Consider the following 13672-nt stretch of genomic DNA (forward strand, 5'->3'; position numbering starts at 1 on the left):
CATTAGGTTTAAAAATTTTACAATTTGTTACGCGACCGCCGAACACAGGTCGCTAAGGCGACCAAACGGTCGCAGCTTAAAGCGCCGACTACCCCTTCTTAGACGATTATTTATCGATTGAATATGAACGATTTACTGTCGAACGCCGAAATCGTAACCTGTTTGTCATAACCAAAACAAATTTCAGATGTAAGATGCCCATCTCCTTATACAAGTAAAAATAATAACACCAACAACAAAGGAGTTTTCAAAGCTGATAAAACAAAACAAAAAATAAATAATTACACAAAACAAAACGAAAAAATCGAGAACTTACGTAAAACTCTCATGCCTTGAAACCTTTTTCCTTGAAAATGTTCTGAACACGAACCACAAGAACGAAAGTCAAGAACTCACAATGACATGCGACTTAAAAAAAATAACAAAAGGAAAACTCACTGCTTAAAAAATTGATAAAATAAAAGACTACACGGAAAACTAAAACGGTATAACAAAAAGATTCTTACCCGGCCGTTTTCTTGGGAGACATCGGAGTTTCTGAATCTGAAACCAAAGGCGAAACAAATTTTACGACAAGTAGTGACGTCGCACGTGATCCTGAAGTTCAAATTTCCCAGTTGCTATTGAGTTTCCTACAATCTTGGTGCATTATATCGACTCCTACCCACCAAATGTAATGAAACCTTTTTCCCCGCCAATTGCCAAAAAAGGAATTTATGACGGAAGCTAAATGTCAAGAAAATTCCAAGCAGAAATGAAACGAGAAGGAAAAAAAAACAACGAGTAGGGAAACTTACTGAATTTCACTCTAAAATCTCAGCAACAGATAAAAAATGAGAAGAATTTGCATTGAAAGACAGGAACGAACCTTCGAGATTGTTGTTGGCTTCTTTTCTCAAGATCTTGGCGGGCACAAGTCCGAGTTTGTCCTCGGTGAAATTACAAACATATCGCCAGTTCTTGTCGTGTTTCTTGTTGGACACCAGGTACACAACTTCTCCTTTCTTCACAGAAAGATGATCTTTGTCTTTGGACTTGAAATCCTCCAGTACCACGAAACGTTCTTTAGTACGCTGCAAATAGCAACAGTAGCAACATTAGTCACGCAGTATCTGTAGCAGTCACGCGGTATCCGTAGCAACCCCACGTCAAGCAACACTAGTAATCTCGTTGCTCTTTTACAACAATAGGATCTTTCCATTTCCTCGAGAAACTAGGTTCCACAACTCTTAGGTTAAGCAGCAGAACATGAACATTAACGATATCAAGAAACGTTTTTACATTTTTGCCTAGCAGGAGCTAAATTCGGTGAAACAGGGACTTCGTGGAAGAGATGAAGAACGTTTCAGCTCACCGAAGTATTCGAGAAAGGCGACGTCAGGTCCTCCAGAGATTGAGCAGTTTCCAGAGCGATGAGATTCATGTGCTTAAGACGACTGGTTTGACTAGAGGGGACTGGTATCTAGAGACAACGATAAATACGCGTCGATCTCTTTCGCTTATTAAATATTGAGCAAAGATACAGCTTTTCTTCCAAAAACAGTTCCGGCGCCTTTTTCTTACCTGTGACGCTTTCTTTAGTGAGCCAGTGTTAGGAAGGCTTAGGCTGTGCCCGCGAGTGGCAGAGGTGGTCAGCGGTAGAGTCGTGCTGCTTGATGGGGTCACCTGACCCTGAGTCGTGACGGGGGACCCAGGAGTCAATGCGGGAGGACTAAGAAGAGAGAAGCACGTGAGAATCAGCGGTTAACTTTTTCCCTTTTATTTCAGAAGGTAAGATTTTACTTACAGGCCGTTGGCTTGTTGTTTCTGATATTCGATTGGTCTTTCTAACGCTGTGAAAAGAATCAGGACAACAAACAGTGATGAGTATCAATAGCTGAGAAGAGAAATGTTGGATCAATTTAGATTAACGTGAGAGTGACCAGTTTAAGTTACATTTGAAGAACGTTACAACAGAGGACAGCGACATACCAGTTACTGAAAGGATGTCACGATTAAAAAAAATGTTTTACAAGAAGTTTAAAAATAATTTCCTCTTTACACATTGGATCATTACAATTTAACAACAATTTAAAATTATTACTTTTCTGTCTATTAATATCAAGCCTGTACGGTCATTAAGAGCATGAGTACGTCATAAGAAGCTAACTGAACGTGATTGAAGGGTTACTGAGAGTTTACGTTTTAAGTTTAAACACGTTCGCCTTTTACAGGCGTAAAAGTCTGATTAACTGAATTTACAAACTCAACAATTAATTCTAAATTATATAATCACATCGTGTTTAAATTTAATTTCAAAGTTTAAAGTTTATTTTCAAACCTCTGTGTCCTTGGTTTAAAAATTGCCCCGCTTCAGGCGATTCTGTATTGAACAGTTAAATCAAAGTTGAAAAGAAAGTTAACAAAAACTTGGGGAAAAAAATGCAGCGGAAATAAATCAGATTATGCTCATATTTTCTTCAAGAAAAAATCGGAAAATGGGTAATCAAGTGAAATGGTTTTACGATTACAATCAAACAAACTCTACCATATCCAATGAATATACAAAAGGAAGAATATTACAAAAGCGCATGATTTCTGGGATTATTTCATTTTGTAAACAATCTCGAGAACCTTACCCATAGCAAACGCTCGTTGAGATTCCCGCATCTTTTGTAGTGCTTGTAACCAGTCTTTCTTCTTCTCGGCTGAGCTCGCGGTCATGGTAAAGATTTCCGCGTCAGGGTCTGAACCGGTCCAAATGGCGAACGACAACTGATCATCACCCACCCCTTCCATATAATTCATGTGATTCACCTGTGATGGTGTAAGGCGAATAATTTATCAATAATAGTTCCTGGCCAGAGCGACTTGGGTTATTTTGCCACAGAGGAATGTGCATCATTAACTGAATCTATCATTATGTAAGACGCGTGTCGCATATGAGGAGAGTTTTTAAAAGGTTATAAAAAATTATATTTCTCTGTACATTGACGCACCTTAATGCTGTGTCTGTATATGTACACTGTCCAATCCAGCTTCCTCTCAAAAGGTTCACTGAAGATCATGAGCTGCTCAAACAAAAACACTTGCCGCTTGCATGGTTTACGAGTCTCTGGATCAGACACCATCAGTGTGTCCTGGAAAACAAGAATAAAAAGCTTAGTAGCTGGGGAGGAGGGGGAGGATCATCAACAAAGTGATATCTCAGGAAGGGGAGGAATGGTAAGATAGAGGAAATGAGATGGAAAAGGTAAACTGTTTTGAACCTCCCTAAAGATATCAAGAGAATTTTGGCAAAATTCAACGGGGAAAACTTGGCAATATCAGAGCGCTGATGATCATCTTACGGAGAATTCTTTGAATGCTAGTTACCTGCATAATCAAAGTTCCTTGCGCTGCTATCTTGCCCTGAAAGAAAAGAAAAAAAAAAAAAAGGAAAACAAGAATTAAATCGTGTCATGACGAAACGTATTGAAAATCATTATTAAGGTAATTTAATTTTGAAAACAAGTGTGTTTGTTTTTCTTACCGTGTAACCCTCAAGCATTCCAACGTTCATCATATCATTGGCTTTCTTAGGAACAACGTACATCATGTCCAGAGCTTTCTGTAAACATAGATAACACATAACAACATCACTAAGCCGCACATTGTTCAATAAGAAGACAGGAAAATTTCATAAGGAATACAATGTAAAGCAAACAGCTTAAAGCGCGGGAAAAAGTAGGTGAGCGCAGGAAAACGCGGGTGACCTGGTCACGATTGGTTTCAGTTTTGCATCTGAATGGTTGAGAGGATGGTGATAGTTTTCTTAACCAGTCACGGCGCTTAGCAAAGCAGAATCAATACAATCGCTTTACTGAAAGGTGGACTGGGACCCACCTTGAGTTCTGTAGTGTCCAGTCCCGCCTTGCCTGTATATTTGACAAAGTCTTTGAGGAGGAGCTGGTACTTCATGATTCGTTGAACCGGTTTAATCAGGTAATCCTCAATGCCAAGTCGATAGCCGAGACGCTCGGTGACTTCCTAAATAATCGGTTAAAATGGAAGTAATTTTACAAAACTGTGACCGACTTATGCTTTCTTATCACAAGTATTAAAGCTGTGATAATTCCAGACCTCATCAACTAGGAAAAAATTATGATGAACAAAAAGATATACAGCAACTCACCGCAAAATATGTATCACGGAATTCGTGGACAAGATTCATGGACTTGGGTTTATTTTGGCAGTAAAAGATGTAAAATTTGAGGTAACGTTCCTGAAGGAATTACAAAAATACATCAATTAAAAGATACCAAAAGACGAGAACTTATGTCGTGTAAATTGCTGTTTAGATTGTATTTGAAGGTAACTTACAGACGTTAAAAAGCAAGAGGCTAGCTTCTCAGGTGCATCCTCACATTTCTCCAGTTCTTTTAAGAATTTGCTGCAGAGAGAGTCAAAAAATAGATGTTAAACTGATTGGAATCCTTCACCAACCGCTTGCTTTGCATTCTTCCCAAATCTAGTCCGTTCCTTCGTTCGCACGCACACAGACTCGTTTCTTCGTTCGCCCTCGTTCGCTCGTTCACTCGGTTGTTTCTTCGTTGGCCCTTTGCCATGAAATCTCTCATTTGGTCACCAACTCATTCTTTAACTAGAACGTGCAAGCGAATGTTGGTTCATACTTACTTCTTGTGCCACTCGTAGATTTGTTGTATGTTGCCAAATAACACCCTCGTTTTTCCCTTCAGTTCTTCAGGCGTCTCTGGCTTTGCAAGTTCAACAATGAAACCCTGCAAAAAAGATTTGAAAAAATGTCACCACTGAGATTCTGTACCGTATATCAGACACCACTGAATTTTGTTGAGCCTGACATCTGAAATCCTTACCTCTACAACTTCTCCGAGACTTTTGACATAATCTTTTTCTGTTTGAATCAGTTCCTTTAACACAAATCTAACAAGTAAAAAGCACGTAAAACCCAATGAGCTAAAATTGAGAAAAGTATCACACTAAGGGCAAGATTCATCACTCAACAAACGCAACGAAATGAAATTGGCTCATGTTAATCGCAAATATCAGCCACTTACGTTCTTTTCTTGAGCGCCACAGCTTCAGGGTCTTCATGATCTTGGGTTGGCGTAGATGGCGCAATATCGACCTCTTGTTCCTCGGTCTCCTCTCCTCCGATTTGTTCTTGGTCTTCGTCTTCTTCCTCTTGTGGATCATCGTGCTCCACGGGAAGTTGTGGCTCTTCTTCTTCTTCTTCCGCTTCCGCACCGTCCTCTTCCGGTGTTTTGTCGTACTCATTCTCAAAGTCATCTTCTACGTCATCATCGTCTTCCTCGTCATCGCTAAGATGAAGTTTTAGTTCTCCTTCGCTTGTGGAAGGCTGAACAGGCAGATATGCTGTTCCTTCAGGATTACCGCCATTGTGCGAATCACTCAGCTCCTCCGGAATGCTCTGCAGAACATTATATAATACGCTGAATTATACAGCCATTTTGATTGGTTCTTAACTCTATAGGAAGACAGACGCGACGATAACGTCCCCATCAACAACATTTCCCTTCTTCATAAAATAAAACAAATAGATTCCATGTTAACATGCGACTATTCTGAACAGATCGCAGGTGACGTCAAGGTGTGGTAAGGAGAACGAGTGACACAGGAGACCCAGTTATCTGTGATCTATTTCAGAACAGACACACAACAAACATGGCGTCTATTTGTTTCAGATTGTATCTAAATCTTTCACTCAACATTTCTTTCCCAGCTTTTGTTTGCTCCGCTGAAATTCTTTTAATCCTTTACAACCTGAGAGTAACCAGCATCTAATATCTCCTTACAGTAATAACGCGGAATCATTCAATACGATCATGAAAATAAAGGAAATGTTCGCCAAACCAAAAGCTTTGATTGTTAAACAAATTCTCCTTGTCAGAACCAAAAGAAATGTATAGAGAAGAGTATAGAGATTATGTACACTGATGTTAGCGTGTACAGGGTTCAAGGAATCTCTCTATCCATAGTGTCTCTAACTGTAACAGCCAGACTTACCCTGTGTGTATGCGTGGATACAATCTCAGCGGGTCTCACCAGCAGATCAATGTCACTCTCACTGGCCCCCAGGAGTTGTTGAAGCTTCTTGGACCCACCCCCTGAGACCCCCTTTGGCATCCGTGTGGGTGTTCCTGGAGACTGATCAGTGGTTGGTTTATTGCTCATTTTAATTTTACTCCACGAGCGTTTTCTGTTTAAAAAAACATAGATTAACGATAAAAAAAATGTTAATTATTCTCAAGATAAAACCATTCATGAAAGCTACTTGAGAATTCTTTCATAAGGTACTGTTTGTTATGTTTTACGAGGTTTTTCTAACTTTTAGGTCTGTCGATTAAACCCAAGTGTTCGACTGTTCAATATTGAGGAGTAAGTTCATGTGATACTGTTTATTAAGCCCTGGAAGAGAGAGCTCTGGGTTTCAAGTCTGCGAATAAAAACCAAGTGTGGGACCATTCAAATGAAAGCTAGTTTTCAGTGACTGTGGTGTGATACTGTTCACCACGTTGTGAAAGGTGGTTCTTACTTTTACGTCTGGGAATGAAACCCGATGTGTGATAATTCAAATGAAAGCCACTTGAGAGCACTTTCATGCGGTGGTGTTTTTTCGTGCTATGCAAAGTGGTTCTAAATTTTCAGTCTGTGTTAGAGAGCTTGTGTGTATGAATTTAGGGTTCAAACGAAAGCTTAAGAGTCACTTTCATACCGTTCTCACGTTCAAGCTTTCAATGAAAGCTTACCGTTTTATTCAAGTCAGTGCTACAGGTTTTAACAGTTAACACAATTTTCATTCGGAAACTCGAAAGCGTAACATAAAAATATTGGTGACGAAACTAGATTTGCGTTGCGAACACGTATTTTGTTGGCTATATTGAACGCCTGAACTTAATTACCAATACGGTGGCTTGATATAGTAATTACAACTTGTTCTCGCAAACAATACACAGCTCGGTAAACACCTACGCAATCTATTCATTTGCACCTAAATGACGCATTTCTTGTATTTCAAACAAGCACAGTTTAAGCCAAAGCAAAAGCGAGTCTTAGGTGACTTACCTAAGAGAAAGCTGAGGGCCCGATTTGGATCGTCGGCGGACTGGGGGCGAGCTGCCATTATTATTGGTGGGTTGGCCCTGGTACCAAGAAGTGGTAGGACTGTCAGACGAAGACAAAGAGACAGAATCTGCAAAGAAACACATCAAAGAAAAAGTGAAAAAGTCGGTTAAAAATATTACAACGGCGCTTCCTAACAATGCTGAAGTTTCAGGAAACCTTGTGGGTTACAAATCGGAAGTGAAACACGACAAGAAAAAAGTGGTTTCGTTTCGTTGTTAAGATTAAAATATTTTCTCAGTATTATTCAGCTACGATGGCGAGCTATCATTGTTGTTGTTATTGTTGTGTTTTTAAGGTGTCGTGCAGATTAAAAAGCCGCATACTAAGAAAGATGTACTCATTGTACTTGGAAGGGACATTAACTTTCTACAACACTTTATGTCCATCAATCATGTACAATCGTTGTAGGCCTTGGGACATGTTGTATATTGTTACAGAAGACCAGTCACTTAGCGCTGAAGTGGCCTCACAAAACTTGTTAATACAACCACGCATTACATTACATTGACAAGAAAACGCAATACGTTGTCAGGTGCTGCGTGCGAAATGGTCTTCGAAAATCCCGGAAAAAAAACAACCACGACGTATTCTTTTAAGCATATGGATTATATAGATATTTTATCCTCATTCAGAAAACAACTACAAAGACAATACTCGATAGAGCGCTAATATAGCCCTCATACGAACATTTGAAGATATGATGACACATTTTTTTTTAAGTCCGCATGGAAACAATACTTCCGCTCAGAAGTTTGGAAGTCGCTTCTCGTTGTTCTGTTTTAATCTAAAAAAAAAAGACAAAACAAACAGCAAAAACAGAGTAGCATATTAACAAAGTCTTAATCATTTTCTATGGCCCGACGAAGCACATCACCAATAAAATCTGTGCGACTGACCCGCGACTGATGAATACTGACAAATTATTTTGTCATTCTACCAACGTATCCGTCAATAAATGAATGACTATCTTGTGTCAAAGAAACTTGAGCAAGACCCTTTTCAACTCCTTGCGTAAACGATAACTAGTTATTTGATTACTTATTTGAGAGAAATAACGATATCTTCCAACTATTTGAAGGCCCTGAGTCTCGAAGAAAATTGTCTTAGTTCACCGGCATCATGACAGCGTCTAATATAACACTGACGAAAAAGGTTCCAACCAAATATCAATTTTCTTTTGTTTATCTTTTACCGCGTCAAAATTTCGTTTTGAAAAGGAAATAAAACTCGATGATTCAATTATTGTCTAACTGCAAGCTAGTTTACATTTAATACGACGTTGGTAAATTCAGTTAATTCGATATCTGGGAAACATTGGTTGTCCTGACAGTATAAGAAAGACGATGTTCGTATTGAAGCATAAAGGCAGCCGCCAATAAACGCAATTACCTGCCTGAACAAGCAGATATTCGCCGGAAAATGACGAAAATAGAATTTTGAATGTTAAACAAAACGTTTACTACGGAGAAAGAAGTCGCTAAGGTTGAATGGATCTGTTGAGAAGTGTTGATAGACAAAACAGACTTTTAATTTCACAAGCTGCCATAATCTAGACATATCAAAATGAGAAATATCAATCTCGAAAGTTTTCCACCACTGCGAATATTGATTGTTTTATCATGTTTCTATCTAAAATGTTGCTATATTGGACAAATTAATACGACAGGGTGTTTGAAAAGAAAGAGAACCCGAAACACAAAGGCAACACATAAACAGAAAAGAAACTAGCGACCTTTGTTGTCTTGTACATGACACATTCCGAAAGCTTTGGAATTTACGAATAGTGCAAGACATCTCTCTTGTTTCGATTCAAAACACGGACAAAAACGCTTTTGATGATAGAAAGGGAAGTTATAAAGGCATAAAAAAACTCGACAAACAGAAGCTACTTGTTAGAACGATTGTACGTTTGTCCAGTTCAAACAAAATTTTGTACTGTATTGTTGTGCAGGGACGGATAAAAAGCCCAAGTCAACAGAGCAACAAAGCGAAAACCTACGCAACCCTGACTGCTATTGCATTGTGCTAATCGAAAAACAAAACGATTCGCGCTTTCTTACTCCTGACCAAATGAAACTGGAGGATGAAATTATAAACCTTTGTCAAATTCACATTTTAAAACAGACACGCAAACTGAGAGAATAATGAACTGGCGAGAGATGCACGCTATGATAGGAAAGTCACACACACCAACATGACAAACCAAACTTCGGAATTCTTCGACTCACCTTCGCTGCTCGAATGGGAGATGTCCGAATGCCGTTTCTTCTTCGTATCTCGCTCGTCTGAACGCTTTAACGCGTTATGTGGAACCCATCCTTCGGAGGGATGAATTCCTTCGCTCAACAGCAAGCGAACTCGCCAGCGGGAGCTTCCATGTGGTTTAACAAGGACTTCGACGAGCTGACCTTTTTTCAGTGAGATCTCTTCATCATTTCCTGCCTTATAATTCTCGGTGACCGACCACACATTATCGTTGTATTCCAACACCTTAGGAGAAAAGGAGATTAGCTGAATTGGCGATGTGGAATAAACAACCCATGGCCCTTTCGATTGCAGCATGTTTATATGCTAATAATGGATGTGTGCGGTACAATGTTGTGTGTACATGGGAGAATGAATATGCGAATTATCAAAACACGTTACACTTCACTGCATTGGAATGGGAAAAACGTGATGTTATCACTAGATCCAATTGCGCTGCATGAAGGGAGTAAGCATATCTTATAGTTTCCGTGTAAAACTTTAATACTCTTTTAAAGCCAAGAGGTTCAAGTTTTAAATGGACCAGATAAAATTTTTAAAAAAATTGCAATTTAAATTTTGCAAACTTTGAAAAAAAACAGAACGCAGACAGCGAAGCACTATTAGAGAGCTTTCACCTGGCCAGCCACAGCATAGATAAAATTTCATCGAGATTCTAATTTAAAGACCACCATTAAAAAAACGTTTCACGTTTGTGTTAATCCTTTGTTGTCACGTTCACGTATTTTTTTTTCGCTTAAATCCGGCTTAAGCATGCAAAATTTCACAGTGCTTTATCGAAAATCAACCTCAATCCAAGCTCACCCGTGGAAAAAAACCCACGACTGAGAAGAGACTGATAGTAAATCTCGGATTAAAAATTAATATCTTCAGTTTTGGGGAGCTAAGAGATGACAAATAAAAGTAATGTAATCGGGAATTTACTAAGACAGGGATCGGTTCTGCAATGAATTTATTTCCTCTTTTAAACTGTATATATTAAACTGATCAAGTTCTCAATTTCCATTTCGAGTGGAAAACCATCAAGTGTAGCCACTCAAGGAGAGGCTAATGAACTGAAATTGTTTCTTAGGAAATGACATAACGAAACAGTTTTAAAGTTTTCGACTCTTAACACAAGAAAATAATTGCGTGTAAAATACAATGGTTTTTAAAAACACGTAAAGTGTACCTAGTCTTCGAAAAGGAAAGCTTCAACACCTCTTCCAATTCGAAATATCGAGAGGAAATACCTATTTTCTGAATAAACAATTGCAAGCCCAATTAAACATCGTCACAGGGGTCTAAGATTCCGCAAGATGATAGGATACTAACAATATAAAACATTGCTAAATTTCCCTGTTCCATTAGTTTCTCGTTTAAAAAACTTCGAGAAGATAATTACATCAGAGAATCAAGAGGTCCAGAAAATTGCCAATTGAGAGGAAAACATCCAATAATGTTTGCTCATTTAATCCTCCTGACCATAAGCAAGTTTTCTATACTACATCCCATACGCTTTTAAAGAGAAACATATTGAGACTGACAATTGAATGAATGAAAAAGAAACCATCACAGATTTGGTTAAACATCATATTCTCAGTACTAACATTACATTAAAAAAAAAAAAAATTCATGGCAGACTGTGAAGAATCACCTGGGGGCAGAAGTCATTAGCGGGAGTGTAAGGAAGTTGTTGGTCTAATATCGTTGGCTTCTTTCCCTAAACGAAGCAAATGATACGAGTACATCCACAATGCAGAAAATGATAGCCTTACCTCCGCGTGTTACATTTCGCGCGCGCGTGTTACACGTATTCTCATCGGGCGATCGCGATGTAAGCTAATTTTAGAACAGATATGTGAAACAACTAACAACTGCATTTTTGAAAATGACCAGCATGTGCCTCAAAATGAACCTCTGGCTTTATCTCATAAAACTAAATCGAAACTTTAAGCTCCTTCAACTCGAAGTTAACAGGGAAAATTCTGTCAGTCTAGTTACAAAAACAAAGCAAAATTCTGGAACGAAATACGAGAACATTCAGCCACGTTGTAAAAATGCGAGACAAAGGAAAACAAAAGGAAAAGATAACTTTATTCGAACTTCAAACCGGAATTTTCTGCGTTGATGGGTTTTCGCCAATTTTTGGCTCGATCGGATTAGACCAAAGTCTAAACTGCGCACGATGTAGATAAAATATCGTTCAGTATTGATTTAAAAGGTTTAGAACTCGAATGAATCGGCCGAAAAGTTCAAGTACTAGTGACGTCTAGTGGAACAATAAGGATAGAAATGTCTCACGCGAAACTACGACAAAACTCAAGAACTAAGTGGTATGACGAACGCCTATGAGTAAAAAAGCACTCAATCAACTCGTACTGTAACCAAGGAGGAAAATAAACTGAAATAACCAAAGAGATAGTTCTTCTCATCGCACATGATTCGCATTGGACTGGAAACCGACAATATAACACGGCGGGGAGCGAAATGAATTTAACTGCGGTTTAGGCGAACTGGACGGTACAAATTCATCGTTGATATTGCGTCCTGAAAACGCACGATCGTTTCGAGGCCGAGAAGTATCGAAAGTACGGAGTCGTGTCGGTGTAAATGCGTACTCTTACGTTCACAAACAAAAGACTACGGAATATAGATAGAACGATCAAATACTCTACCTTGGGGTCCAGTGTCAAAATCTGCCGCTCAAATAACAGCGGTAACGTTGAAGATGCGCGCTTTGTCCGTCCATTTCGTGGACTGTTCATGATCTTAAATCAATCGCTGATTCAAAATGGCGGCCGGAATAACACTTACAAATCATTACGCGACTAAGCCTGGAATATTTCACCACGACACAAAATAAATCCCCTCTGCCGACTGTCGTCATCGGGCAGACAGGGTTGTCACGTAGAGCCGATGAATCGCATAGTAGGACACAGAATGAAGAAATCCGTCTTACTGCAGATTACTTTTAAGCTTTTAGATTATCACGTACAAACAAAAAAGCACTTCTGTCCCGTGAAGCGGATTGCTCTCACATATTAACCAATCACGGATAGAGTGAAAATCATTAGTGTGACGGGCTACATGTCTGTCACGGTCATAGCCAGAGGGGGTCATGGAATGTTAAACACGAATAGGGCGTAAAATAAGTTACACCGCCTAGCTCCGATAATCGTGTAAGACGGTTAATTAAAGGATTAATTTTTGTTCTGCTTGACATCGAGATTCTTCCTTTAAAACCTTGCACAAGACCACTTGGAGATGGCAAATCCTCTCTTAAAATAGTAAAGCTTAACGTTTCAGGTTTTGTTGCGCGATCTTGCAGTAATAGCATGTCCAGACCCTGCCAGACAAACGCAGTCACCTGTTTTTGGTGTGAGGCATTCGAAGTGGTAAAGAAAATATTCCCATTTGGTTTATCACTAGAAACACACACGAAATCCCGTTATAATTTTTAATATTGTCACCGTCTTCCCGCAATTAACAACGTATCTGTTTGTTCGAAACATGAAGGAATTTTACCGCTCTGACAAGAAAGCCTCCGAAAGATTTAACCGTACGAAAAGAAGTTAGAGGCCCTTCGGGAAATCTTATTTTAAAGATTTGCGTACATTCTGGTAGGATGCCCGATTTTTCAAGGCTATTTGTAAGATTCAGAGAGATCAGGATTTAATTTTTGTCGCAAAGCAAAACGTAACGGTATGTCTCGCGTTTCTTATTAGGTTGTAAAGCCGTTTTGATGGCTTGGGGATGCTCATTAAAGAGTCTGTCAAAGTGTCTTTTTATTCCAACATAACACGATTTTGGGATGAAAAGTTTCGCCGACAGACCTTATCGATACATTCGGTGCTAAGTTTTCTTCTGACAATCATCTTAATTGTCCAGATGCATGAGCATATTCTCGTAACATCATCAATCAAACACGAGACGATACAAAAGTAGAAATTGGTCTCTTCGCCGCATTCAATGCTCATCCAAAAGCTTCAGACAACACAATGCTTGGTGAGAGGTTTCGATCTATCACCAGCACTAGTGCTAAAAAGCTCCAAAGGAGGTAATTTGGCGGCAATTCTGCGGTAATCTCATAACGAACTTAAAAAAGAAATGGAAACTACTTAATATCCACTTCGATCAATTGACAACTTTACATGGGAACTTAAGAAACCGGAAAACAATCATAATGGCGAAACTAACAAGTCGCCATATTGTAAGAGTGATAAATCGCAGCAAATAAACTTTTGGTTTTCATCTTTTATGTTTTTTTGTATCTCTCTCT

At 39.0% G+C, this 13672-nt stretch overlaps 1 protein-coding gene across 1 annotated transcript in view; it reads right to left on the minus strand.

The window, feature by feature from the left end:
- Positions 1 to 13672, minus strand: part of LOC113673894 (kalirin) — a gene marked incomplete in the record, with an annotated part of 88798 nt that overhangs the window by 12604 nt on the left and 62522 nt on the right. The window contains 20 exon segments of the mRNA XM_089194705.1: positions 317 to 358; positions 507 to 543; positions 869 to 1073; positions 1355 to 1462; positions 1564 to 1711; positions 1787 to 1832; positions 2321 to 2362; positions 2619 to 2796; positions 2979 to 3119; positions 3355 to 3390; positions 3512 to 3589; positions 3865 to 4008; positions 4154 to 4243; positions 4342 to 4411; positions 4657 to 4760; positions 4857 to 4923; positions 5058 to 5431; positions 6028 to 6220; positions 7087 to 7213; positions 9375 to 9636. Coding sequence (XP_089050831.1) covers positions 317 to 358; positions 507 to 543; positions 869 to 1073; positions 1355 to 1462; positions 1564 to 1711; positions 1787 to 1832; positions 2321 to 2362; positions 2619 to 2796; positions 2979 to 3119; positions 3355 to 3390; positions 3512 to 3589; positions 3865 to 4008; positions 4154 to 4243; positions 4342 to 4411; positions 4657 to 4760; positions 4857 to 4923; positions 5058 to 5431; positions 6028 to 6220; positions 7087 to 7213; positions 9375 to 9636 — 2492 coding nt within the window.

Source organism: Pocillopora damicornis, chromosome 14, assembly GCF_964200805.1.
Source record: "Pocillopora damicornis chromosome 14, jaPocDami1.2, whole genome shotgun sequence".
Taxonomy (NCBI): domain Eukaryota; kingdom Metazoa; phylum Cnidaria; class Anthozoa; order Scleractinia; family Pocilloporidae; genus Pocillopora; species Pocillopora damicornis.